The sequence below is a fragment of the Oryctolagus cuniculus genome, chromosome 16 (genome assembly GCF_964237555.1).
Source record: "Oryctolagus cuniculus chromosome 16, mOryCun1.1, whole genome shotgun sequence".
NCBI lineage: Eukaryota > Metazoa > Chordata > Mammalia > Lagomorpha > Leporidae > Oryctolagus > Oryctolagus cuniculus.
In genome coordinates, this window is record NC_091447.1 from 64910516 (window position 1) to 64936511 (window position 25996).

Below are 25996 nucleotides of genomic sequence, written 5' to 3' on the forward strand. Positions count from 1 at the left end.
GAGTCCGACCTCGACTCAATCCCGGCCCCGCGTCTTCGGCAGGCTGTGGCGAGCAGGCAGAGTCCCGGTGGAGCCCTCTCTGCCCTGAGCAGGCCCAGAGCCAGCCTGGAGGAGGCAGGCTGAAGGGCGGAGCCCCTGCCGCATGGCCCCACCTGCACCTGCACCCAGAACCCGCCGCCGCCTGACTGCAGCCGAGCCCACCTGGGATTCCCACACAGAGGAAAGGGCTTTAAAAAAAGTCTTTATTTGAAGGCAAAACAGTAAAATCCACAAGAAGTCGTGAACAGCACGTGTGCGCGTCCCCTGGTCGGACGCGTCGGAACGAGTCACAGCTACGGGACGTGGGGACAAACCAGAGGCCGGGCCCGCGCACAGGGCCGGAGGGACACGGCATCTCCTTGAAGAGACTTGGCAGGAACGTGTCTGTGCCGTCGACGGCGCGGAACGCGTGGCCGCCCCCAGGGTCTCTCCGCTCCGTTCCGCTCCGGGAACAGGCGGCCGCCCACATGGCAGGGAAAACACAAAGGACAAAGTATCCAACTAAAGGAAAACCAGGCCCGGGGCGCAGGCCCGGGGCCATCCGCCAGAGCTCGCTCTAACGCTAAAGCCACGGGAGCCACGGTGGAGACCCCGCCGGCTCAGCCCGGCCACCCCGCGCCGCCCGGGGCCTCCTGCAGGTGAGGATTCCCGCATGGGGGTGTGGGCCCCACGCCCTCGGAGCGTGCTCCTGCCTAGGCGTGCGTCAGGTCCTCCTTCTCCTCCTTCCGGGCCCCGAACGTGGAGACTGCGGGGGAGGCGGGAGGTCACGGGGGCCTCGCGGCCCCGCCCCCGCCTGCCCCGCCCCCGCCCCCGCCGGCCCCGCCCCGCGCCCACTCACACTCGTCCCGGGCCTTCATGCGGGCGATGAAGGAGTAGCTCTTGTTGCGCCGGTAGTTCTCGTAGGGGTCGTCCAGCGCCACGCCCACGCCCTTGTACTGGTCCCACTTGTCGCGCACGTCGCCCCCTTTGATGGGGTCCTGGATGCCCTGCTCCTTCGCGCCCAGGCCGCCGGAGCCGCTCCAGCCTGGGGGGGGCAGGCGCGGTCAGAGCCGGGGAGGGCTGGCAGGGCTGGCAGGGCTGGCAGGGCTGGCAGGGCTGGCGGGGCGGGCCCCACCCCGGTGCCGCGCGTGGCCGTGGCGCGGGCGGCCTCTCCCCGGGCCTCACCCATCTTCACGAGCATCTGATGTCCCTTGTTCTCCTCCCCGAGCCTCGAGTCAGGGATGGAGGGCGCCGAGTTAGCGCCCAGGCCGGCCGAGGAGCTACAATGAAGACGGTTACTGTCAGGAGAGCGGAGGCGTTTATTGCGGACAGCGGGCGGGCGGCCGGCGCGGGGAGGGGCGCGGGCTCCGGCCCTCTTCCTCCACCTGTCCCAGGGCCGGGCCGAGTCTTACGGTGGCGTGGGGCTCCGGGAGCGCGAGCGGCGCCTCCTTCCCGGGGAGTAGGACTTGGAGCGGGAGCGCGAGCGGGACCGGGAGCGGCTTCTGGACGAGCGGGACCGGCTCCGGCTCCTGCGGGCACAGCGGCGGTCAGGGGGCGGAGGGGGCTGGGGCCGCCGCCCCGCCCCGCCAGGGCCGCCCGCTCACCTGGACCTGGAGCGCGAGTAGGAGCGGGAGCAGGAGCGGGAGCGCGAGCGGGAGTAGGAGCCCGACGACTTGGAGGAGCGCGAGCGGGAGCGGGAGGACGAGCGGCCCCGGCTCTTGGACCTGCTGCGGGACCTGGAGGGGCCGCTGCCCCGGGGGGAGGCTGTGAGTGCGCGCTCCGCCCCAGCCCCGCCCCCAGCACTAGCCCCGCCCCGCCCCGCCCGCCGCTGGCCTCACCTGTTCCTCTTCTCCTGGCCCTTCCGCCGCCGGGCCCGCATCTTGGCCCGGAAGAACTCGTACAGGCCGTTCTGCTCCCAGCCTTCGCTGCGACAGGGACGCACGGCGCGTGAGCTGCGGCCCCGCACTACAGCGAGTGCTCCCACGGCCTCCCCACACCGCAGCGTCACCCTCGGGAGGGTCCTGGGGTCCCGCCCTGACGGGGGTGCAGGCGCACGGCCCCCAGCGGTACCTGTTCCTGGGCCTGTCGTGTGAGGGCGGGCTGTAGAAAGCCTCCACGGCCGCCAGCAGCCTCTCGCTGGGCGGCATGGGGGGCGGCAGGCGGATGTCCTTGGGGTCCAGGGGCTTGTACTCGTGGTCCTCCAGCTGGGGGGGAGCACAGCCCTCGCTGGCGCCCAGACCCCTCCGCCCGGCCGCAGCCCCACCTCCCCGGCCCGGCCCGGCCCCAGGGGCTCCCCGAGGCCCAGCGCCCTCACCTTCACGAGCGGCGCCATGAGGCCAGCGGGGAGGTCGAAGTAGGGCACGTTGGGGACCAGGCTGGGGTCGTCGTGGTTGATGTGCGGGGGGCCCTGCCGCCGCATGTGGGGGGGCTGCCCATTGAAGCCATGGGGGGGCGGGCCGAAGTCGGGGTGCTGGGGCCCCGCCCAGGGCGGGTGCTCGTTGATGGCGGGGTGCGGCATGCGGTGGCCGGGGTGGTGGTGCGGGGGGCCCATGTCTGCAAGACCCAGACTCGTGTCAGGGCTGCGGGCCTGACCCCGCAGGGTGGGCCCAGGGGAGGCTAGGAGGGAAGCCGCTGCCCCGTGACCCACCCCGCGCTGTGGGGTGCTGCTCCCGGGGGGGGGGGGGGGCACGGCCAGGGAGGGATGCAGCCCTCACCGGCGGGGAAGTCCCCCTGCGGGTAGTCGAAGCGGTGCGGGTAGGGTGGCCGCTCGAAGGGGTGGCGCGGCGGGAAGTCGTCCTGCATGAAGCGCGGCGGGAAGCGGTTGAAGTTGTGCGGGTGCGGCGGCTGGTTGAACTGCGGGTGCTGCTGGTGCGGCGGGAAGGGCCCGCGGAAGGGCGGCGGCCGCTGCACGCGGAAGGGCGGCTCGCGCTGCCCGCCGGCCCAGGGCGGCTGCTCGTGCTGGCTGTTCCAGGGGCCCTCGAACTGGCTGTTCCAGTTGGGGTCGGGCTGGTTGCTCCAGGGCGCGTCGCGCTGGCCGTTCCAGCCGGGGTCCCCGCGCTGCTCGCCCCACATGCCCTCGTGGCTGTTGCCCCAGGGGGGGCAGTGGGGCGGCCCGCCCTGGTGGTGCGGGTAGGGGGGCTGCTCCGGAGGCTGCAAGGCAAGGCGGCGCCGTGAGCGAGCTGGCTGCCGGGCCCTCCGTGCCCCCACGCGGGCCCCCTCACCGCCCTGGCAGAGGGCACAAGGGCAGGTGCGCCTGGACCCCGCACCCCTGTGCCCACGGCTGCGGAATGGCCAGCACACACCTGTCTCTACTGCTCGCAGTCGCACCCCGGGGGCCATGCCCAGTGCCAGTCTCTGACCGGACCCAGCGTGCCACACGGCCTGGCGCACTGTGCCGGGGTGGGGACCTCAGGACCCGGGGCAGCGCCCTTGCTGGGGAAGCAGAGCCCTCACCCAGGGGCTCAGGGGGAGCGCCGGGAATGGGCCGCGGCTCGGGTGGCTGCCAGCCCCGCAGGCCAAGGCTGTCCCCCGCCCCCAGCCCGAGTTCCAAGCAATACCTGCTGTTGGCCCCAGGGAGCGACAGGGTGGGGCTGGTCAAACCACGGCGGCTTGTTGGGTGGGATCTGGTCGTGGGGCCCAGGGCCCCGGGGGCCGGCGGCTGCAGGGTCCTGGACGCCGCCCGCGGAGTCGTAGTCCGAGGAGCCGGGCATCTGGATGGCTGGCTTGCTGTCGTCTGCATCCGGGCGAGAGGCAGTTAGAGCGCCGCCAGCAGGAGGCGCTGCAGGGCAGGGGGCCCTCAATGCCCACCCAGAGCCAGAGCCAACCGGGCCAGGGCCTCTGCTTCCGAGTGACTTCCAGGAAGGGGGAGAGCACGTGCGGCTCCTTGGAGCGGCTGCTATGGGCGCTGGTTAAATAAACACCTGGGCCTATCTGGCAGGGGGCCGTCTCCCTGTGGAATCTGTTCCCGGGCTTCCTGGCGGGGCACTGCCCTGGCGCTCCCGGGACGGCCGCGTATTACCCCGGGGCTGGGGTCCCGCGGATGCTGGGAGATTTTACTGGCCAAGCAGCCTTAACCCGAAATCCAACTCTTCTGAGGCTGCGCGATGCTCAGAGTTCCAGGTGTCGGGTTAGGGGCGTCCAGGCCGCACCCCCTGCCCCCCGATTCTCTGCGGTTTCACTCGGTGTTAATCAGGACCGCGCCCCCCGCGCCACGCTCGCTCAGCACCAGCGCCGCGTCCTCGTCCCAGACTCTCTTCTCCAGGACAGTGCACAAGGAAGGAGTTGCGGGCGTCCCCTGGCCCGGGACCACAGACCCTCCCAGGACAGCCCACCAAGGGAGCCGAGGGGGCGAGGGCCGCGCACCGGGCTGGGTGGCTGCTGGGGTGGCCGGGGCCCCGGGGCAGCCCGCCGAGGGGGCCGGGGGCCGCGCACCGGGCTGGGTGGTCGGCGGCAGGGCTGGAGCCGGGGCGGGGGCCGGAGGCGGAGCGGGCGGCGGCGGCGTGGCCTTCACGTCGGCCTCCATCTGCGGCATCTGAAGCTGCGGCTGCGGCTGCGGCTGTGGCGGCGGCTGCTGCTGCTGCTGGGCCAGGCTGTTGACGAACTCCTCGTGCTGCGTCTTCAGGGTCTGGATCTGCTGCTGGAAGGCCAGCTGCACCGGCTGCACCACCGCCGAGTACTCGGTGATGAGCGTGGCCTGCGAGAAGGGCGCCGCCGGTCAGGGACCGGGGCAGGCGGGCGGGGCTGCCGCTAGCTGGACACGCCCCCGGCCCTCCTCGACTCCCCACGTGGAGGACGGGGGTCAACGCGGAGAGCTCAGCCCCCAGCCCTCCAGGGAGGCACGGCCGTGGGCCCAGCTCCGAGTCCGTGAGCTGTCTCCACACGCCCAGCCTGGGACCACTGTGACCCCACTCCAGAAACCGAAACAAACAGGCAACACCGCGTCTGAGCTCCCCCAGGCCCGGGCAGCCGCCACAGGCAGCCCCTCGGAGCTCGCCGCACCTGGTACTGGCCAAGCCCTAGCGCCGGGCTCTGCAGCTGCTGGATGATGGAGTCATCGAAGTAGCCGTTCTTCTCCCAGAGCTGCAGGAGCTGCGGGGCAGGAGGGGGAGGCGGTGAGGGGCTGGCGCGCCCTCCCCGGCCGGGCCCCGCCCCGCCCCCGGCGCCCACGGACCCGCGCGATCTTCTGTTGCTTGTCCTCCTCCACGGCCAGGAAGCTGGTGCAGTAGATGGGCACGACGACCTTCTGCAGGGCGGCCAGCAGCTCCCGGGCCTGCTTGCGCTGGCTGTGAGGGAGAGACCTTCCGCGCGTCAGGGCCCTGGGACGGGACCCGGCCACGCGCCCGTTACCATCGCGGCTCCGGCCACAGCACCCTCTGCCTTTTCCGGGAACGGCCCCCAACCCTGCGGGGTGACGGCTGCGCTCCCGAGGCCGCGAGGGGAGGAGGGAGAGGCTGCAGCCCGGGCCGGCCGGAGCCAGGCCTCTCCCCCAGCTCCCCGTCCCTCCTGGGGTGGCCGCGGGGCCTCGACACAGCCCCGAGTGTCCACACAGGGTGCCCCGGGGCCGGGGGGGCAGGGCCACGTCCCTGTCACTTGCTGTGCACGAGGCAACACGCGGCCGAGCCTCTTGGAGGGAAGGCAGGGTAGCCACTGACCCTCAGGCCTCGAGGACCCTCTGGCCACGGGCCCAGTCCCGTGTCCTCAGGGCCACTGAGCAGCACTGGCCGGGGACGCGCTGTGCGCCGCAGTGCACGGGGGAGGGGGCAGCAGGGTGGTGGCTGAGCCAGGGAGGGACGCAGGGCAGGGGTGAGCGGCTCCACCCCCAGTGCTGAGCAAAGGGCCGGGGGCCGGGAAGGACGGGGAGGGGAAGCGGCCCTCGGCTTCCGACGAAGGGCGAGAGGCCTGGCCCGCAGAGGCGCCGGAGGGAGCTGGCGGTGGCTGCTCATTTCCCGCGGTGGAGCCAACACCGTGCTGCACAGCACGGGGGACCTGGGCTGGGATGCGTGGGTGACAGGCCCGGCCAGCTTCTGTCACACTCATGGGGGGCCCTGTGGCTAACTCGGCCCTCCCCGCCAGCCCAGCCACGCTCGGAAGCTCTCGCACGCATGTGTCTCTCACCAGCCGAGCCCTGCCCTGCCCAGGTGTCTGGTTACTCTCGTTAACCTTCGCCAGAGACACGCAAGTGGCCGGCAGCGCCGCGCAGGACGGCGGTCAGCCCAGGGGCCCCGAGGGGCGTGGCCGAGTAGCCAGGTGACTGAGTGGGCGTGGTCGGCCCAGGGGCCCGGCACTGAGGCTCCCCCCACACCCCCGGGGCCAGCCGCGCCGGGGGGCGGCGGCGCTCACCAGTGGTGCAGCACGTCGTTGATGAGGTAGATGAGGTGCAGCCGCAGCTCGAAGTGCGCGCCCTCGGCCGTGATGCGGCTGCGCAGGTGGCCCGCCATCAGCTCGCAGTGCGGCGGCGACTTGGCGTTGCTGAACATCCAGTTCTTGCCGGCCTGTGACAGCCGGGCTGCGGTGAGCGGGGCGCGGCAGGCCCGGGGCTGCGCCCGCCAGCCCGCACCCCGGCGCCGCCCTCACCGAGATGGCGTCCTTGGTGCACGTGTCGATGATGGGCTGCAGCAGGCTGTCGAACTCGTTCATGTCCAGCTGCGTCTCCTCCAGCAGCTTCTGCATCTGCTGCTCCACGGCGTGGGCCACGGCCGCCGTGACCTGCTCCTGCGGGGCGGGGCGGGCTGCGTGAGCGGCAGGGGGACCGCCCGCTGGGCCACCGTCACCCTCTGGGAGCAAGGCGCGGGCGGCAGTCCCAGCAAGGCCGGCAGACATCTGGGTCCTGACCTACAACCTCACTAGCGTTCGGGGGTCTTTGCCCTTCAAGGCAACGCCCTCTCATCTCAGGAGGACTTAAGAAAGTGGACGGGCTGGCTGTGGCTCCCGGGAGGGACAGGGCTGTGTGAGCAGGGCCCCCGGCCTGGCTCAGGACGGTAAAGCCGCCTGAAGCACCAGCATCCTATAGGGGCGCCAGTTCGAGTCCCAGCTGCTCCTCTTCCCATCCAGCTCTCTGCTGTGGCCTGGGGAAGCAGTGGAGGATGGCCCAAGTGCTTGGGCCCCTGCACCCACGTGGGTGACCCGGATGGAGCTCCTGGCTCCTGATCAGCCCGGCTCTGGCCATTGCGGCCATTTGGGGAGTGACCCAGCGGATGGAAGACCTCTCTCCCGCTCTCTCTCGTTGTCTGTAACTCTACTTCTCAAATAAAGTTGCTTTTGGGACAAAGGCATCCCGAGACCCAGCCAGCGTCTTTTCTGGTGGAAGACCCGTGTCCGGCTCCCGGGGGCCCCCCCGAGCAGGGCGAGGCCGTACCTGTCTGAGCGCCAGCAGGTGCTGCTCCTGCTGCTGGAGGTTCCACTGGCTCTGCTGGATGAGCTCGTCCATGGACGGGGCGCCCTGGGCCGGCGGCGGCTGCGGCAGGGGCGGCTCCAGCTCCGGCGCCTGCTGCTTGCAGATGACTGGCGGGAAAGGGCGGGCGGCTGAGAGGCGCTCACAGGGCTCCGGGCAGGGCCACGCCGCGGCAGCCCTCCCCAGATGCTGCTCCCTCACCAGTGCCACCCTGTCCTGGCCCCCAGCCCCGGGGGCCGCCCTGCCTCGCCCTCTGCCACGTCCCCTTTCTCCCTGTCGCCTGCAGACGTCACACCGCCACGCCCTGACCCTGACCCGCAGCCCACCCTGTGTGGGGAAGGCGCTGGACACAGTCTCGGCCCTGGCTCTGAGCCTTGTTGGGTCACAACATCTGAGCCACCCCAAGGCGACCTGGCCTTGGGGTGCGGGGGAGGAGGGGTGTCTCCCAGGGACATCCGCTATAGAATGTTCTCTCCCTCTTCCACTGCCATCACCAAGACGCCCCAAGATCCCACGCTCCCCTCTCAGCAAACGTAGCTGTGAGCGCCCTTAGTCCCAGGCAGCCTAGCTTCGGCGTCCCCCGGGCCACGGGGGACGCCCTCACTGCCCCCGTGCACCCGTCTCGGGCCCCCACTGCCCCCGCCCCCTCCCCCATCACTCCTGGTGATGCCCCTCCCGTCTGACCCCTAACCTCTGGGAGCCCCGTCTGGGTTCGGAGCCCTGTCCCCTGTACCCCGCAACGCCAGGGGGATCCGACACAGCCCCATGGCTGCGTGGGCGTGGGTACTGACAGAGCCCGTCCGCTGTGCCCCGTCCACGCAGCCTCTCCTGCGCACCCACTGAGCTATCAACAGCCCCGCACGCGGGTCCTAACTCTCTGCAGCAAAACAGGAGCTTGGGGGAGGCCTTGGCCTTGGTCTATTTCCTCTCAGCCCGGCCCGGGCACGCACTCCCAGACTCCGGATCGCACCCCGTCCCCCCTCCCATACCGGCGGCCCTGGGGCAGCTAGCGTGACCCGACGGCTACAGAAGGGCGGGAGCACAGTGCAACTTCGTGGCTCACGCTCTTGCTGCACTCCGGGGCCAGCGCCGTGGTGTGGCAGGTCAAGCCACTGCCTGGGACACCAGCATGCCCTTAGGTGTTGGTTCGAGTCCCGGCTACGCCACGTCCGATCCAGCTCCCTGCTAACGCGCCTGGGGAAGCAGTGGAGGAGGGTCCGAGTGCTTGGGAGACCCAGAAGAAGCTCCTGGCTCTGGACTGGCCCAGCTCCAGCCGTGGTGGCCATTTAGGGAGTGAACCAGCAGATGGAAGACCTGTCTCCCCACGCTGTAACTCTGACTTTCAAATAACCAAATAAAAACAAACAAAAACCCCACAGGTCCAGACTAGGAATTTTATAGAACAAAAAACAAAACCCTGCCCTTACCCCAGCGTTTGCCAAGAGCAGCCCCGGGGCTCGGCCCAGGGGCCGGTGCACCTGCCACCCCCAGCTCCCAGGATGCATCCTGGCCCTCCCTACTTCTCCCCAACTCTGGCCACAACAGGACCCCTGCTCTGGGCGTCGGCCGCCCCCACCAATCCCAGCCAAGCGCCTCCCCTGTCTCCCACACCTTCTGCCCCGCTAACCCCGCCCACTCCAGCTCCCAGCACCTGCGGGCTCTCTGACCCCTGGGGTGGACACGGCCACAGCCACCTGGCCTCCAACTGCGTGGGTTCTGCCCGTGGATCGCAGCCGCCCCCACGCCCACTCCCGCCCCCACAGGCGACTTCGTCCCATGGCCGGGACCACGCCGGCCACACAGCCCCAGCCCGCCGGACCCCGCTCCCGGCCTCATCTCTCCGACCCAACGAGGGCCAAGACCCAGACGCCCCGGCCCAGCCCTGCGCCATCTGCCTCTCACTCAACACCTACCCCGCAGCCGCGACCCACACCAGGGCTGCCTGACGACACGCCCCTCCCCGCCGGCACCTGAGCCCCGCGACCCCGGCCTGCGACTCCGGGGGGGGGGGGCGGGGGTGCATCAGACCTCGACCACCCGACGGCCCCCCCAGGGCGCCCCCCAGCGCGGAACAGCAACCTCGGGGAGCCCGAGCCCGGGGTCGCGGCGGACACTCACGCTGCTGCTGCTCCAGCGCCAGCTTGCACTTGTAGTAGCTGTAGAACTCGCCCCCGAACAGGAACGAGAACTTCGGGTTGTCTTTCTGCTTCTCCATCGTCATCTTCTCGAACTCGGGCCCGTTGCGGGCCACGAACTGGGCCAGCTTGTCGATGACATTCCGCAGCTCCTGGTCTGCTCGGAGGCCACGCGGGGCGTGAGCGAGGGCCGACCCCTCCCCATGGCCCCGCGGGGGCCCCCACACCCCGTCCGCGGAGCCCCGGGCCGGGGGTCGCCCTGGAGGGGCGGGCCCCGGAGACACCGCCTTCGTACGGGTCCCGGCAGGGGCCGCACGCGCGCCGGGGATGCGGGGACCCACGGGAGGAGGCCTCAGGCGAAGCCGCGCGAGGCCGAGCCCCGCCCCCTCCCGGGCCCGGGGGCTCCCGGGGGGCGGCGCCGAGCGCCAGGGCGCGCCAGGGAGGGAGGAACGGCCTCCCCGCCGCGCAGGGCCTCACCGTCGGGCGGCAGAGGCATCTCCATGGCTCCTGCCGCGGGGAACGTCCTCCGGCGCCTTAACGATGGCCCACCAGCGCCGTCTGCGGAACCCGGCCGGAAGTGGCGCGCGGGAGCCGTTTACGGCGCGCCTCGCGGGCCGCTTCCGCCCGCCACTTACGGCCGTCGCCCGGAAACTCCGGAAGTGAGCCCCAGGAGGAGGGCGGGGCGAAGCCGCGCGAGACCCGGCGCGCGGGCGTGGTGAGCGAGGCGCACGCGCCAAGGTGGTCGCGCGCATGCGCACTTCGCGGCCCTGGCGCGCGGCGCCGCGGGGCTGGCAGGGTCGTCGCGAGCGGCCGTTACCCGGCGCCAGGGCGTGCCCGCGGGCGAGAGGAGTCCGGGGCGCTGTCCCTCACATCCCCCCGGGCGGCCCGGAGCGCGCGGGAGCCCAAGACCCGGGGCGCCGGCCTGGACGGGGCGGTTGGTGGGTTTGTAGCAGGCGGGTAGACCGGCGCCTGCTGTAACTCGGGCCGGGACGCGCAGGGGCTGCCGACGGCCCACCCCCTCGAGGCTGATTGACAGCCGTCGCGGAGCACCCCACCGCCTTGGCGTGGGCTCGGGGTTCCGCAGAGCGAACCGAAACTCTGGATCGCATTTTCCGGGGACTGCTGTGAGGCTCCCTCGGGTTCTCGATGCACACGGATGCACGTGTATTCTAGATTGTTCTTTTTTTTTCCCCCGTCTTCTGGTTCACTCCCCAGGTGGCTGCAACAGTGAGGGCTGGGCCGTGCTGAATCCGGGAGCCAGGAGCTCCATCGGGGTCTCCCACGTGGGGGGTGGGGACCCCCTAGGCACCTGACCCATCCTCTGCCGGCTTCCCAGGCGCACCGGCAGGGCGCTGGCTCGGAAGCGGAGCCGCCGGGACTCGAACCCGCGCCCCGGTATAGGCTGCCGGCAGCGCCACCCGCGGTGCCTTGCCCCACGGTGTCCCGAGCCCATGGAGCTGGCCTGTGGGAGGGCGTCCCGTGGGGGGACGGGATGCGCTCTCACGGGCTCAGGCCCCTCTTCTGGCCACGCCAGGCCACTGCTGCCAGCCCAGGAGCCCCCGCCTGGGACCCCCGGAGCTGCACGCCACACCACATCCGGCGCTGAGCTGGGCGCCCCGGCGGCCCCACCCCGGGCTGTGTCCTGCTCGCTCGGCCGGCCGCAGCCTTGGAGCGCATCCCGGCAACAGCCGCCGCCCCTGACCACAGCGGCACAGGCCCTGCCTTGCTTCTATTTTTGGCCTTAGTTAAATGGCCTTTTGAACAATCCTACTAAAGTACTGAGGGTGGACGTGGTGAGCTCTCTCTCTAAGATTTATTTATTTGAAGGAGTTACACAGAGAAAGAGAGGGAGAGCGAGAGAGAGAGAGGTCTTCCATCCGCTGGTTCACTCCCCGATCGGCTGCAAAGGCCAAGGCTAAGCCAGGGGCCAGGAGCTCCATCCGGGTCTCCCTCGCAGGTGCAGGACTTGGGCCATCTTCCACTGCCCTCCCAGCACACAGTTGGATCGGAACTGGAGCAGCCGGGGCTCCAGCTGGCAACCACATGGGATGCTGGCGTTGTAGCTAAGACCCTTTAATGGTTGCCTAAAAATGGAGCCAACCCAAGCCACCCCATAGTCTCACCTCAATACGTTGTGGCAAACAGGACCCTAAGCTAGCTTAGAAATGGACACAGGGGGGCCAGTGTGGCGACAGAGAGGTCCCAGCCGCGGCCGCACTGCCCACATCCCCTATCCGAGGGCGGTCGCAGCCCCCGGTTTCTGACCCGGCTCCCTGCAGGTAATGGCTCAAATACTTGGGGGCCCTGCACCCCACGTGGGAGACGGATGGCGCTCCCAGCCCTGGCTGTTGGGGCCATTTGACAGCGGATAACGATGGGTGGCTCAAGTGCTTGGACCCCTGCCACCCACATGGGAGACCCGGATGTGGGTCCAGGCTCCTGGCGTTGGCCTGGCCCAGCCCCGGCTGCTGGTATTTGGGGAGTGAACCAGCAGATGGAAGCTCTCTCTTTCAGATAAATAAGTCTTTAAAAAAAAAAATAGAGTAAAATAAAGCGGGGCTGGAATCTCGTGTGACCAAGTTCAAGTCAGCGAGGCCACCCCCGGAGCCCCTGCACGCCGGCTCAGCCCCTCCCCTGCAGACACCGCGCGCTCCCTGTTCACCCGGCCAGTGCGAGGGGAGGAGGCACAGCCACCAGTCGCTGTGGCCGGGCAGGTCACGTGCCCCGCCCATCACGGAGGAGGCCTGGGCGTGGCTGTTGGCCCAAACTCCTAGGCGGTTTGAGCAGTGGGCGGGGACCCAGCTGTGGACAGCTGTCAACTAGGGTGAGTGAAGCGACACAAAGGGACCGGCGAGGTTGTGTGGGAACGGCCCAGTGCCACGCAGGGTGCACAGCAGGTGCCCGGGACAAGCCGTCACCACACAGCACGTGCAGCAGGTGCCCGGGACAAGCCGTCACCGCGCGGGGCATACAGCGGGTGCCCGGGACAAGCGTCACCACACAGTACATGTAGCAGGTGCCTGGGACAAGCTGTCACCACACTGCACATGCAGCAGGTGCCTGGGACAAGCTGTCCTCACAGTCCCCACCCCCCAGCTTTATTTTTCACAGGACTTTATTTGCAAGGCAGAGTGATGGGGCACGTTAGCAGGAAGCTGGATCGGAAGGGGAGCAGCCGGGCTGTGAACCTGTGCCCCCAGGGCAGCAGCTGGGCTCCCTGTGCACTGCCGAGCGGGGTTCTGTCCCGTGCAGTCCCGAGCCACAGGACCTCAACTTTGGTTCAGAAGAACAAAAATATTAGGTTGTAACACATCTGAACTGGAGCACCACGTCCATCCTGCTGCTTCTACCTCTTATTTTTTTTTTAAACAATTTATTTATTTGAAAGAATGACAGAGGCAGAGAGAGAGGTCTTCCATCCGCTGGTTCACTCCGTAGATGGCCACAACGGCCAGAGCTGCGCTGATCCGAAGCCAGGGGCCAGGAGCTCCATCCGGGTCTCCCATGCGGGTGCAGGGCCCAAGCACTTGGGCCATCCTCCACTGCTTTCCCAGGCCACAGCAGGGAGCTGGATGGGGAGAGGAGCAGCCGGGACTTGAACCGGCGCCCCTGTGGGATGCTGGCGTTGCTGGGCCCGCTGAAGATGGTCCCTGAGAAAGGGCCCCTCACCGATGGGGCAGGGCCCATGCCGGCCCCCAGGGACCATCACTGATTTTTGGTAAACGTGGATACACGGCGTTATTCCCACAGAGCAGCCGACAGCACTGAAGTCTCGGAAACAGGTGACAGTTAAAAAAGCAAAACAGAAAACCGAGAAAGAATCGTACCAAGTTCCAGGTCCTTTAATAATTTAATGTTCTCTGTGCTCATGGCTGTCAGCCCTGCAGTGTCCTGGCCGGGACGCGGGGCCGGCGGCAGGGTGGCAGCCAGCCAGGTCCCGCTCACCCGGCCACCCCCGGCCGGCCTGCTTGCCTGGGCTGGATTTTGCCCACACGACGAGTAAGACTTCAAATAAGGTGCTTAAAAACGCCAGGCCTCGCGACAGTGAGCAGCGGGCCTCAGTTTCCCCCGTCAAACGGAGGAGCTGCATCTGAGCGACCGCCCCGGGGGTGGGCAGACCCCCAGCACTGAGGAGGGTGCGCCCCGGGGGCCGCCTCACGGACTCGGTCCCCTGTGGTGGCCGTGCCCGCTCCCTGGTGTGCACCTGCTGCGAATGTGTCACAGAGTCCAACAGCCCGAGCCTTCACCCAGAAACCAGTGCAACACCGGACACAGGGCACCTCCCGCTTCGCCAAGGTCGGGAGCCTCACGAGCCTGAACAGGTGCGCGGCTCATCGTGGGGGTCGATGGCAAGTTCGGGGCTTGGCCGCCCCGCCACCGCCAGAGGACGAGCGAGCGTCTGGCCTCGGGCGCCGTGCGGGCTTCTCCAGCAGGGAGATCCGGCCGGGGCAGGCTCTCCCCGCCGACGCCACCCTTGACCATGGCTGCCTCCCGGCGCGGGCCCTGCCCGGGCACCCGCAGGAGAGCCCACGACGCCTCTTACAAAGTCCCAATGATCAAGAGGCCGCCGGCTACAAAATCAAAACCAGAACCCAGGGGTGAGGCAGACGATGACGTCACGTCCTTTCTGAACCGGGGAGCACCCGTCCCAGGTGTCCAGCGAGAGGCGGGGACCCCACAGACAGGGTTCCCTGTGAGTGAGGGCACCGAACAGCTGGGGCTCCGCACGCCGGGGGTCCCACCAGGCGGCTTCAACAAGTTGGCGGAGAAATGGGATTTAAAAAAAGAGAGAATACGCATTTCCCGCCGACTTTTTGAAGCCCCCTCGCGTTGACGGTCCTGATGTGATTCTGCACCGGCCCAAGCTGCTTCTCGGTCCGAGGATCTGCGCCGAGCCGGGCAGCAGAGCGGTCGGGGCCCTGGCGGGCTGCCTCGGCAGAGAGCACGGTCACCCAGAGACCGGCGTCTCCACACTCGCCCGCTTCTCTCCCCAAACCGCAGCGAACGCAGAACCGTTTCTGAGCCATCATCCGGGCCTCCCGCGGCCCCAGGCAGGAACCGCAGGGCCACAGAACTGTCCCGGAAACGTGCAAGGCCAGCGTCCCCCGGCTCATCCCGGACGCGCCAGACACCCAGAGACGGCGAGGGGACGCGGACCACAGGCCGAGCGTGGAGGCTGCCGGGAGCCCGCTGCCCACCCCGGGGCGGTGGAAATGGGGCCAAGCCGCGCCGAGGGAGCAGATGAGGGTCCCTTCCCTCCGCACCTGCCACGCTGGCACGCACTGCGGGAGCTCAGGGTGGGCACCTGCCGCACCTCATGACGTCAGCGGCTCACCTGTGGCTCCGCCCCGCCCTGCCCCGCCAGCGCGCCTCCTGCCGGCGGCTCCGGGGCCTGCAGGCCGGGGCGCATCCGCAGCGCAGGACGGGAGAGGGCGGCGCCGCCTGGCGGTCAGTCCGGATCCGGGTCCCGGTGCGGCCAGGGCCGCCGCGCCCTACACGTCGTAGCGGTTCACGGCGTAGGCGCTGGCGTGGCCCTGGCGGCCGTACTGCAGGTGTTGCGGGAAGACCAGGCCGTTGTGCGGCTTCTCGGCCGGGCCGCGGTGCCGCTCCTTGCCGCCCAGGTCCGCCGCGCTGACCGGCAGCAGGTGCTTCCGGGCCTGCTGGTTCGCGTCGTACTTGGTCTGCGGGAGAAGAGCCCGGCTCAGGCTGCGGGGAGACGGGGCAGCCCGGCCGCCCTCCTGGAGGCGGCGTCCCGCCGTGGGCCCGCCCCCCCCCCCCCCCCCCGCCCCGGACGGGCCTCACCTTGTTGTACAGGAAGACGCCCAGGATGGCCGTCATCATGCCCAGGACGTTGGTGCTGGTGACCGGGTTGCGCAGCATGAGCAGGGACACGCTGATGACCATGATCCTCTTGGTGGCGTTGGCCACCGAGTAGCTGAGGGGGCTGACCAGGTTGAGGATGCTGAAGGCGATCACGTTCTGGGCGAAGTTGCAGAAGCCGCTCACGGCCAGCAGCAGCAGCGTCCAGGGCCACTGCGACACGGAGGCCTGCGGGGTGGGGCCGGGGCGCGGTCAGCACCTGCGACAGCCAGGCCCAGGGGGCAACGCGCCCGCCTCCTGGGGTGCGCGTGCGCAGGCAGCGGGGGTCTGTCCCACCCTGGTCCCCCAGGCCAGGAGGTCACGGTGAAGGCGGCTCCGGCTCCGGCTGCGCCAAGAACCCGGGCCTCAGTTCCTGCGGGTGGGGGACGGGAAGGGCTGATCCCCGCGCCCCTGGGGCTCCAGCGGGAGCCCGGCTTTGCAAGTGCTGTCCAGGGGCTGGGCTGGGCGCAGCCAGTTCGGGCCCCGGCGGCTCCACGTCCAGTCCAGCTCCCTGCTAATGCGCCTGGGAAAGCAGTGGGGCTCAGTCCCGGGGCCACACGTGGCAGGAGCCGTCACGGGGAGACGCCTGAGCTCTGGACCCCGCCCCAGGCTGTGTGGGACTGCCCTGGGAGGGCTGGGACAGCCCGGGGCCCCAAGGCCCAGATGTGGGGGGAGGGCTGCTCTCCGGGGGCCACACCCCAGGCCATGCCCACCTTGGGCAAGGGGACTGAACCTAGGACCATGGGAGTGAGTGGCCTAGGGAACAAGGGCGGGCAGGGAAGGGGTGAGCCAAGACCTGAACCCCCAAACCCGAGCCAGGCACCCTGCAGCCTGCATCTGCCTTCGGGCTGGGGGGGTGGTCCCTCCCTGAGTCGACCAACCAGGACCCCTCAGCCCTGTGCCCGGTGGAGACAGGCAGCCCATCCGGGCTTTTTCTTTTAAATGTTTTTTCCTCCCCAAGATTAATTTATTTGAAAGGCAGTGTTAGAGAGACACACGCACGCGCGTGCGCGCACACACACACACACACACACACAGGTCTTTCATTTGCTGGTTCACTCCCCAAATGGCCAAAATAGCCAGGGCTGGGCCAGGCCAAAGCCAGGAGCCTGGAGCTCCATCCGGGTCTCCCCCGTGGGTGCAGGGGCCCAAGCACCGGGGCCCTCACTGCGGCCTCCCAGGGTGCGCATGTGCAGGGAGCCGGATCGGAAGCAGAGGAGCGGGGACTTGAACCGGGGACCCTGATGCGGGAGCCAGGGCCCTGTGTGCATCTCCATGGCTGCGCCCGACGCCAGCCACCCACCGCTGGAATTTGTTGAGGTTTACTTTAAGTAGTAGAATATGGGCTGTCTCCGTGAACGTTCCAAGTGTACTTAAAAAAAAAAAAAAAAAAAAAAAGGGGGCCACTGCCCATGGCGCCGGCACCTCCAATCCCGCTCCCTGCCAGCGCGCCTGGGCCCAAGTCCCTGGGCAAATGGAAGATCTCTCTCTCTCGTTTCTCCTTCTAACTTTTTCAAATAAACAAACAGATCCTCATTAAAACCACACAAGAAGCGCAGGGCTGCAGAGCCGCCGCATCTGGGTGTCCCGGAGACACCAGGGAGGCCCGGCCGGCTGCGGCTGCCCACGCCTTTGTCCGGCCGGCGTTCCACGCTGTCTGCTTCTGGGGCATGTGCCCGTGCTCGCGCCGGCTCCTGGCGTGGCGGTCTGGTTTCAGGGCTCTGACAATGTAGCTGGGCTCCCCTCTGATGAACGCACTGGTGTTCTGGAACGTTCCTGTGCCGCTGCCCGCGACGCATCTGCGCATGGACATCTTTGGTTTTTCCTTGCATGGGGCCCGCCCGGCCTCTCGACCCTGCGGGGAGCGTCCTCTGGCAGACAGGGCGGTCCTCGGGGGAGCCCCCGGGCCCCACATCCTCCTCTCATCACCCCAGGTGCCGTCCCAGGGCTCGGCTCGCTGTCCTGGGATTGGTCTGTGGTGCGGGCTGCGTCGTTTCTCTGCGTCTGTTTTCAAAGGTCTCACTCTGGGCTCTGCTCCCGGCTCCGGCTCCGGCTCCGGCGGTCGGGTGCCTGCGCCCGCGTGGGAGACCTCGGGGGAGCTCCTGGCTCCGGCTCTGCCCATGGCTGCTGCTGGTGAATGGGAGCTCTCTCACCCTAACAGCTAACTGTCTAAAAACTCCCAGCTGGTTCTTTGACCTATGTCTTCTTATTCATTTCAAGAGTGTTTGCCTTTACTTCTTGAAACATGGTTGCAGTTACTGCTCCAAGTCTCTGTCTCCTGATTCCAGGGCTGGCAGCTGCTGTTCCTCCGCGACGTGGGATTTTCCTGCTGCCTCACGTGCCGGGTCATTCCAGACCACGTCCTGGGCACAGCATATCCTGATGTGCCGGGCCCCACTAATCCTAGGAAGAATGCTGGCATTCCCAGGCGCAGCCGACGAGCCTGCCCGGCCTGGTTCTGCGCGTTGCGGTTGCAAAGCAAGCACCGTCTTCAAAGCTGCAACACGGGCATGTTACATAGGCACAAGTTCAAGTCCCGGCTGCTCCACTTCCGATCCAGCTCTCTGCTGCAGCCTGGGAAAGCAGCAGAAGATGGCCCAAGTCCCTGGGCCCCTGTACCCACGTGGGAGACCTGGAGGGAGCTCCTGGCTCCTGGCTTTGGTCTGACCCAGCCCTGGCTGTTGAGGCTATTTGGAGAGTGAACCAGCAAATAAAATCCCTTTTCCTCCCTCTCTATAACTCTGCCTTTCAAATAAATAATAAATCAAAAAAAAAAAAAAAAAAAAAAAGGTTTTCTCACCGTTGGCTGCTACCAGTTTTCATTTCTGCAGTAGCTGTCCCAGGTGCTCTCTCCACCCCTGAAAACCCAGTCACTTGTCCAGCCTGGCCCTCCCCGCCTGGCTCGGCCTGGGTCTCTGGCATGCACCTGCTCTGGCCTCTGCCTCACAGGCCAGAGGTGAGCAGGGGACACCGGGTGGCCTTCTCCTAACTGGACCCCCACTCGTTACGCAGCCCAGCATGGGGCCAGCTGACGACCCCGGGGTCTGCGTGCATCCATGTGGGAGACACAGGACGAGAGGCCCAGGTGCGAGGGTAGCTCAGGAGGGAGGGCCGTGGAAAGAGGGAGACCCTCCTCCTTCCCGCGGGGGGGGTGGGGAGGGGCCTTCCCAGCCTGTGTGCCAGAGCCAACCGCCCTGTCCCATGCTCCCCGGCGTGGACGGGGACGTTGTCAGGACACGAGCGGCGCAGGGCCAGCAGGATCTCAAGAGGTCAGGGTGAGGGCTGACGAGGACCACTGGGGCAGCGGGAGCCCCCACTGCCACCCCGCCGAGCGCCGCTCTCTCTCCCTGGAGCCCTAGCACACGCGTGAGGCTGCTATCAGGAAGTGCACGCGTCCCGCTTCCTCCACCGCAGGTGGCAGCGAGGACAGAGGACCTCCGGGCCAGGCACAGCCCCTCCCCTTCAGGGCCCCTCCCCGGCGCGCCGGCCACTCACCAGGTCGCTGCTGACCAGGAAAGCAGAGAGGTCCACCAGGACCCAGGTGGGGATCATGAAGAAGACCGCGTGGCAGCCCAGGATGTTCAACAGGCGCAGGTGGTGGATTCGCGAATCCCTCAGCACCTGGGGAGGGACAAGGCCGCCTAGAGCCACGGCCACGGCCACGGCCCCCCGACACCCTTGCGTGAGCGGCGAGCCCAAGCCCGTGTGCGAAGGCGGGACCGGGAAGAGGAGGCAGCAGTGGGTGGTGCTAAGTGGCCGGGGCTCCACCTCCTCCCCACAGGAGACCCAAACTGAGCTCCAGGCTCCTGGCTCCAGCCTGGCCAGGGCCTGGAGCTCCATCCGGGTCTCCCGGGTGGGTGCAGGGACCCAAGCACTCGGGCCTTTGCTGCTGCCTCCCAGGGTGCGTGAGAGCAGGGGGCGGGAGCCGGTGCTCTGACATGGGACACCAGGGTCCCAGCCGTGCGTGGCTCCACCCGCTGTGCCGCGACGCCCAGCCCTGCACCGGGTCTCCCGGGTGGGCACTGCCGGGGCAGCCGCAGGTCAGAGCCCGACACCAAGCGGTGCTCGACACAGCGTCTGAGTCCGCGTGGAGACTCCCCTGCTTCCCACGTCGAGCCTATGCTCGCTTCGGGACGGGAGGACACGGCACTCAAGAGCAGACAGACAGGACGCCATATCTACTTGCCCGGGTCTCCGGCACCCCCTCCGCCGGGCAGCCCCCCGGGAATCCCGGATACCTTTTTGGAGAAGATGTTCTGAAGCGAGAAGCAGAGCGTGGCGGCGAGGGCGCTGACGAGCCCCCACACGTCAAAGGACAGCTCGGTGACGGTGGCCAGCAGGACGCCACTGATGATGGGGATGAGTGACAAGTACACCTGCAGGGGGCGGGTGGGCGCTGCTGAGCCCGGAGGACACGGCTGGGCAGGAGCTGTTGGCTCTCAGGGGAACCTGGGGAGCGGGCTTGTGTCCCAGGGCGCAGCCCCACCCCCATCGAGAGCCTCTGCCTCCTGCTGGGCCCTAACCTAACAGATGTCTCTGTCCGGGGCGTTTGGGGCTCTCCCAACGTATAGCTACCCCTGGCGGGGCACCTCAGCCGCTCAGCATTCATAGGCACCTCCTGGGACCCAGCACCCCCACCCTGCTCGGCCCAGGCGTCCCCCCAGAGCGCCGCCCACCCACCCACCCACTGTTCACTGCCTGCTAGGTCACTCCACGCCCGTGACCCCACGCACGACTTTAGGCTACACAGCAGGCACTCAATAGCTGGTGGCAGGGTATACAGTAGGTGTTCAACAGTGCTGGCTGGATGACTGACAGGGGGCCTTGCAGAAAGCGTGGGGCACTTGCAGGATGCACAGGGACCTCTGCCTCTGTCCCGGGGCCCACCTCGGGGTGGGGGGCACCCACCAAGGCCAGGGCCTGGGACACCAAACGCCAGCTCAGGACGGAGGCCACACCCCCGTCTACCTCACAGGTGAGTTATGACAACATGATCAGTAGCTGCCCGGCTCCGTGTGAGGTTCCCGGCTCTGTGCCCAAGCTGGGGTACGGTGCCCCACGCAGTGGGAAACCCGATAAATGTGACGCGGTGTTGGGTGATGCCGCCGCGGCACACTGCCCCCCCCCCCCAGTCACACCTGGTGTCACCCTGGAGCCCAGCGGGAGCACACGCAGCTCTTGCTGGGATGATTTTGCGAAAGAGGCACAGGGCCAGGGACCCCACGTGCACTTGAGGACGGCGGGCAGCGGGTGGGCAGGGCTGGCGCCGGCGGCAGCCACGGCCACAGACTCAGGGGCTGTGCCAGAAGCCACCTGCTCAGGTGCACCTCGGCTCCTTGGCCCGACCCCGGCCACCCACGGGGCCCGAAGACCCTGCAGGCATCAAACGCGGCCAGCCTGGCAGCTCGCTGACCACCCCGCCGTGCCTCGGGTCCCACCGGGGATGGGGGGGGCACCTGCTTGGGGCGTCCCATCAGGAGGGGACCAGGCCGCCAGCTACGTTGGCAGCGAATCAGAACAGCAAGACATTGCCCGGCTGCAGAGGGACCACCCAGGGCCACAGGCCCCTCCCCACGCCCCCCTGCCGCCAGCAGAGAAGCCATAAGAGGGCCGCGGGAGGCCCCGGCGCACCGACTTCCTTGTTTGACAGGAAGCCGGCGTGGCCCCGACCACGTCACCATCTGGGTCCCTCCCGAGCGGCCCCCACCTGCCCGCCCCTCACCTTGGTGCTCTGCTTCTCCTTCATGATGACCCGCGACAGCAGGACCACCCAGATGGGCATGGTGGCCTTGACTGCGGAGACAGAGCGGAGGGGCCCTCAGCCCGAGCCCCCAAGCACCCACCCAGCCGGGGGCAGGTGGGGGCGGCTCCCTGCACGCCCCGACCGCGGTGGTCGCCCCCGCCCCGCCCCCTGCCCCGGTCACCTGTGTGCGCGTAGGACACGGGCACCTTCCAGATGCTGACGTGCGCCGACACCGACGCGAAGTACTTGCCGAAGGCCAGCGGCAGCACGTAGCGCGGGTAGAATCGCGGCGGCAGCTGCGGCCCGGGCCCGGGGCCCGAGACGGGCGGCGCGGGAGGCACGCGCCAGGCGCGCAGCAGCGGCGGCAGCCCCGCGCACAGCGCCAGGATGTGGCACAGCGACACGGTCACCGGGAACGGGAAAGCGCTCAGGATCACCTTGTTGACCACGTTGCCGCCCGCGCTCAGCGCGTACCACAGCAAGCACAGCGCCGCCACGCGCGCGCCCTCGCGCGCCCCGCCGCCGCCGCCGCCGCCGCCCGCCGCGCCCGGGCCCCCCGAGCCCGCGCCGGGGCCCGCGCCCGACGCCGCCGCCATCCTGCCCGAGCGGCCGCCCCTTCCCGCCCGTCCGACGGCCCGACGCCGGGCGGAGGCGGGGCCGGGCGCGCCGGCCAGCGCCGCTCCCATTGGCCGCCGGCTCTCTGCGTCACTGGGACGCGCCGACGGACGCGCCAGCCACCACGTCTCGGGTGCAGGCCCCGCCTTGCTATTGGGATGCGCTACCGGAAGGGGCGGGGCGAGTCCCGGAAGCGGAAGGAAGTGGGGGTGCCGGCCTGCTTAGGAGTTGGACCTGCGCTGGCCTGGGTTTGCTTGCGGGGAGCAGGGGCTGGAGCCCGAGCGAGGTGGTCGAGCGGGAACGCGAGGACCCAGCCGCGTCGCCGTCACCTGTGAGTGAGGATGATGGAGCTCGCCGGCCGCCACTCGGCGGGTCATGGTTGTCCCCAGCCCTGTTCCTGATGGGCTGGCCGCGGCGGACCCCGGGGGCAAAGGGAAAAGACCTTTGGAGGAAAACAAGCTGGATTATGGAGAAAGACCTTTGAGCTAGATTATCGCCCCGCAGCGCGTCCCGCCGAATGCCAGGAGCGCTGTGCGGTAGGTGCCGGCGTCCCTATGTATTCGGACAGGCGGCAGTGCAGACCGGGAAGCGACCTGGCCCCGGGGGTTCCAGCGCTGTGCGAGAGGGGGTGGTGCCAGCGTTTCTTCCAAAAATCACGCGCTTCTCACTTGCGTCCCCTTACTGGGCACGCTCGTAGGACAGGGTCTTGTCTTACCCTGTGCTTGCATTTCAAAGGCAGGGGTCCTGCGGCTTCCTGGGTCCTCGGAGCCGAGCCGGGGGTGGTGGTCCCGCCAGGTGTGTCGGGGGCGGGGTGGGGGAGAAGGGAAAGCAGCGGCCTGTCCCAGAGCCCTGGTCTGCGGGAAGGAGACGGACCCTGCGCTCCGACCTGTGTCGCAGGTAGCACCTGCCGGCCACCGGAGCTGGCCAGGGTGAGCCCACTGTGCACGGAGTGAGAGCAGTGACCCTACTCCGCAGCGCGGCCGGGAGTCGCAGCCCACCCACCAACGGGCTTGCTGGTTTTTGAGAGGACTTGGATCATTTGGTTCTCGCACCTCCAGGGAGTGAGCCAGAGCGAGCCCACGGCTGGCAGGTGCAGGGCTCAGCCTCACCCTGCCCTCAAAGCCACTCGACCCCACTGCACCCTTGTTTTGGACAGGGCAGTGTGTGTCCAAGTCCCTGCTGGCTCTGGGCGGCTGCGGGACGTGGGGGAGACAGGGACAGGATGGCCCATCGGGGTGGTCTTATTACCCCTTTATAATGGAGGCAGGACAGCTGTTTCAGTGATCAGGGTACTAAGGCCAAAGGGCTGGGCCTCTTAGAACAACAAATATTTGGTGGTGGTGGTGCGGGCAGGGGGGAGGGGCCGAGGCCACTGGAACCCGGAGCTGCAGACGTGGCGCCTGTGGGGTCTCTCCAGAGCTGGCAGGTGGCCGCAGCCCAGCCTGCCGTCGGGCTGTGGGGCCCGGGCCCTCCCGGCTCGTCCAGAATCCAGGCAGGCGCTGTGTGGCTGTCCGAAGGCCCAAGTAGGAAACGATTCTCAGACGAGTTTGTGCAAATGGGTTTTTTATTTCCACATTTATATCACAAGGTGTCCACTTACTGGACCAAATAGCAAAGTTGCTCCCTTCTGCGTGAGGACGCAGAAGTCTGGGTTCTGTACATTCACTAAGGCTCCTTGTTTTTGCAAATCGCGTTTATGACGAGTAACCATAAGGCAAACGAATCTAAAGGAATGGTTATGAGTGTCAGCGCAGACGGCTCCTCGCCCGGCGGCACGGCGCGCACCCCAGTAGCACCCGCGGCGACATCTGTGTTGTTCTGGGGGGGACTCTAGGAAGGTGAACTCCCCAGGCGTGTGGGGGAGGGGCAGGGACGGGGAGGGCGGGTTTTGGCTGGTGGTCACATGGAAAATAAACGCGAGAGAACTGAAATTTTTTGCAGCATTTCTTTGAAAAACTGGGGATTTTGAACCGAAACCAGATCGAAATGGGTGGATGCTCGTGGAGTGTGGGCTAGACTGGTCGTCCACGTGGCCCGCCCGCGGCCCCTCCCCCCGGCTCCCAGACCCCAGAAGAGCGAGTGCGGGGCCGAGACGCGTGCTCCTGCTGCTCCCCCCAGCGCGGAGCCCTGCGCCCGCCTGCCTGCCTGCCTGCCTGCCTGGGTGCCCGGGTGGGGACTGACGCGTTCGCTCAAGTTCCGAACTCGCTTTGCCGTCCGTGCGCGCCGCCCTCCCTTCGCAATTTTGTTAGTAAACTGGTAGCAGCATTTCACAAAAGGAGGAGAGTCCCGGGAGGGGGGAAGGGGCGGAAGCCCGCGTGGCTCCTGCCCCCCACCCCCGCTCCCGCCCGCCGCGAGGTGGGAGTGCGCCCGGCGGCCGCGGGCGCTCAGTCCAGGCAGACGTAAGGCAGAACGTTCAAGCGCCCGTCGTCGCCGTGCGGGTCGAGCGATATGCACTGCGTCCAGTCATACCAGTTACCCTGTGTGTCCCGACACCCGTTCACCCCCGGCCACTGGCCGGCCTGGATTCTGTCGAGATCGTCCTGCGTGAGCTCCCGGCTCAGCCCCGGCAGCTCGGCGGGCGGGCTGTGCGGCAGCAGCACGTGCGGCCGCCGGGCCCCGAGCCGGCTCTGCTCCTGCTTCAGGTACTTGGACATGAAGTGGTGGGCGCCCGGCGTCTGCGTGCCGGAGGACAGCAGCAGGCTGCTCTGCCGGCTCAGGTACGACTGGATGATCTCGTTGCCCGACAGCTCCTTCCAGTTCGTCTGCTCAAAGGGGCTCTGGAGGCTGGCCTTGGCCTCGGGCGCGTCCGGCTCTGTCCTGGGCGGTTGCTCCGTGCGCGCAGGGCTGTCCGCCCGCACTGGCTCTTTCTGGGTCAGAGGTTTGATCTGTCTCGTCATGGGGTCAAAGGTGAGCTTCCGCTCTTTTAACCGCACGGGCCTCACGCCCGCCTCGGCCACCTGCCCGTCCAAGTTCACCGTGTAGTCGCGTGGCCGGTACCTTTTCTTCTTTTTGCTGTCCGAGCCCCCGGCGGCGGCAGCGTCGCTGTCCACCCTGGAGGAGTCTGGGGAGAAGCCGGCCGGGGGCAGCCCTGCCTTGCAGCCCGGCGCCGCCAGTCGATGGCGGCCCTCGGGCTGCTCCAGCCAGCGCACCGGGCTCTCGGCACTGGGCAGCAGCTCCAGCCGCCGCACGGGGGGCGTGGACGGCTGGGCCAGCGGGAGAGGTGAGGGCACCTGGGTGGCGTCGAGCGGCTGGAGCCGCGGCGAGGGGCTGGACACGGAGCCCTTGGGTGCATACGGGCTCCGCTGCCGGGCAAAGGAGCCCTCGTGCCGTGAGTTCCGGGGGCTGAAGGAGCAGCGCGCGGGCCCCCTGGGGTGGGGGGGCCCGGGGGTCTCGTCCACCCTGTCCAGCTGCTGCAGCACCGCTGCCTTAGTCTGCAGGCAGGGCCCGGGGGGCTGGCCCAGGCCCGGGGAGCTGGTGTGCGGCCGCACCGCGTGGACAGGGATCTTGCCGCTGTGCGTGTCATTCTCGGTGGGCTCCACACGGCCGCTCTCAGGGCCGTGCCCCCCGCCGCCGCCACCGCCACCGCCGCCACCGTCGGGGGGCCCAGGGAAGCTCTCTGGGCTCCCGCTGATCCCGTTGGTGGGGAGGGGGGACGAATTGGGGAGCAGGGGCTCGTGGCTGGCTTTGGAGACCTTGGCGGGCGGCCCGGGGTGGCCGAGGTCGCGCTGGTCCCCCCGGCGCTTCTGGCCGCCCAGTCTGTCCGGCCGCTGCCCGGGCAGCCGCTGGATGTCGTTGCGGCTCTTCAGCTCCTGGATGCTCTTGGGCGTGCCGGGCGGCCCCGCCTCCGGCCGGCAGTGGTGCGCGCCCCCGTTGGCCGAGCCCGCGGCCCCCGCCAGCCCGCGCAGCGCCGCCTCATTCTGGTGCGCGGGCTCGATGAGCTTCTGCCAGCTCCGCAGCAGCTTCTTGGCGCGCTTGGCGAGCTCCTCGTTGGTGGTCTTCTTGCGCACGTCGTTGATGAGCTTCCCGAGCCGCGTTTCCTGCAGAGACAGCAGCCACAGTGATGGGGACGGGACGCGCCTGGGGGCCAGGACCCGCCCCTCCCCCACTGGCCCAGTCTGCCAGCTCTGCAGACGAAAACCCACGGGAATTCCCGGTGCTCTGGGACAGGAGAGCTCCCTGGCGACTGTCGGAGGCGCTGACCAGCAGGCTGGGGGCTGTGGGTGGCGCACACCCCAG

General features: G+C 68.5%; 4 protein-coding genes and 1 long non-coding RNA gene across 12 annotated transcripts in view; 2 read left to right on the top strand and 3 right to left on the bottom strand.

Moving 5' to 3' along the window:
- The window catches only part of C16H19orf44 (chromosome 16 C19orf44 homolog), a 29650-nt gene extending 29366 nt beyond the window's left edge, over positions 1-284 (top strand). The window contains exon 9 of the mRNA XM_008249330.4: positions 43-284. The gene's annotated coding sequence lies outside the window, so the exon portion shown is untranslated. The remainder of the gene's footprint in view (positions 1-42) is intronic.
- Positions 225-10175, bottom strand: CHERP (calcium homeostasis endoplasmic reticulum protein). Of its 5 annotated transcripts, none has more exons than XM_070058925.1 (18): positions 10021-10175; positions 9527-9700; positions 7373-7518; positions 6592-6729; positions 6358-6509; positions 5189-5300; positions 5017-5106; positions 4450-4711; positions 3576-3751; positions 2733-3168; positions 2333-2571; positions 2089-2222; positions 1857-1943; positions 1623-1766; positions 1431-1547; positions 1204-1298; positions 878-1063; positions 225-784 (listed from the first exon to the last, which is right to left on the bottom strand). In XM_070058925.1, exons 1-18 carry the CDS (start codon positions 10043-10045, stop codon positions 732-734), a joined length of 2766 nt encoding a protein of 921 aa, XP_069915026.1. In that variant the 5' UTR covers positions 10046-10175; the 3' UTR covers positions 225-731. The 5 variants fall into 5 exon arrangements, with proteins under 5 accessions (XP_069915026.1, XP_069915024.1, XP_069915025.1 ...); XM_070058923.1 differs by having other exon boundaries at positions 4381-4711; XM_070058924.1 differs by having other exon boundaries at positions 5189-5333.
- Positions 10176-10327: 152 nt separating this feature from the next.
- On the top strand, positions 10328-13670 carry LOC138845658 (uncharacterized). The gene is made up of 2 exons (XR_011382883.1): positions 10328-12440; positions 12481-13670. It is a non-coding gene; the product is annotated as an uncharacterized lncRNA (long non-coding RNA).
- On the bottom strand, positions 13368-21787 carry SLC35E1 (solute carrier family 35 member E1). The gene is made up of 6 exons (XM_051835721.2): positions 21327-21787; positions 21125-21195; positions 19641-19778; positions 18898-19023; positions 15346-15591; positions 13368-15224 (listed from the first exon to the last, which is right to left on the bottom strand). The coding sequence occupies exons 1-6, from the start codon at positions 21739-21741 to the stop codon at positions 15036-15038; spliced, it is 1185 nt and encodes a 394-aa protein (XP_051691681.2). The 5' UTR covers positions 21742-21787; the 3' UTR covers positions 13368-15035.
- A 1519-nt stretch (positions 21788-23306) lies between these two features.
- MED26 (mediator complex subunit 26) overlaps positions 23307-25996 on the bottom strand; it is a 48964-nt gene continuing 46274 nt past the window's right edge. For all 4 annotated transcript variants that reach the window (XM_002722094.5, XM_051835719.2, XM_051835720.2 and 1 more), the window contains exon 3: positions 23307-25797. In XM_002722094.5, the coding sequence (XP_002722140.1) occupies positions 24145-25797 (1653 nt within the window). In that variant the 3' untranslated portion in view covers positions 23307-24144. The remainder of the gene's footprint in view (positions 25798-25996) is intronic.

What these genes read in the sequence shown, in the direction of transcription:
- SLC35E1 (XM_051835721.2), bottom strand. Translation starts at nt 21,741, where the DNA reads ATGGCGGCGGCGTCGGGCGCGGGCCCCGGCGCGGGCTCGGGGGGCCCG. An exon ending in AGGAGAAGCAGAGCACCAAG is followed by an intron (nt 19,779 to 21,124) that starts GTGAGGGGCGGG and finishes CGCCCCCTGCAG; the next exon opens with GTGTACTTGTCACTCATCCC. An exon ending in GCGTCTTCCTGTACAACAAG is followed by an intron (nt 15,225 to 15,345) that starts GTGAGGCCCGTC and finishes CTTCTCCCGCAG; the next exon opens with ACCAAGTACGACGCGAACCA.
- CHERP (XM_070058921.1), bottom strand. Translation starts at nt 10,045, where the DNA reads ATGGAGATGCCTCTGCCGCCCGACG. An exon ending in AGCAACAGAAGATCGCGCGG is followed by an intron (nt 5,107 to 5,188) that starts GTCCGTGGGCGC and finishes CCTGCCCCGCAG; the next exon opens with CTCCTGCAGCTCTGGGAGAA. An exon ending in TAGGGCTTGGCCAGTACCAG is followed by an intron (nt 4,712 to 5,016) that starts GTGCGGCGAGCT and finishes CCCTTCTCGCAG; the next exon opens with GCCACGCTCATCACCGAGTA.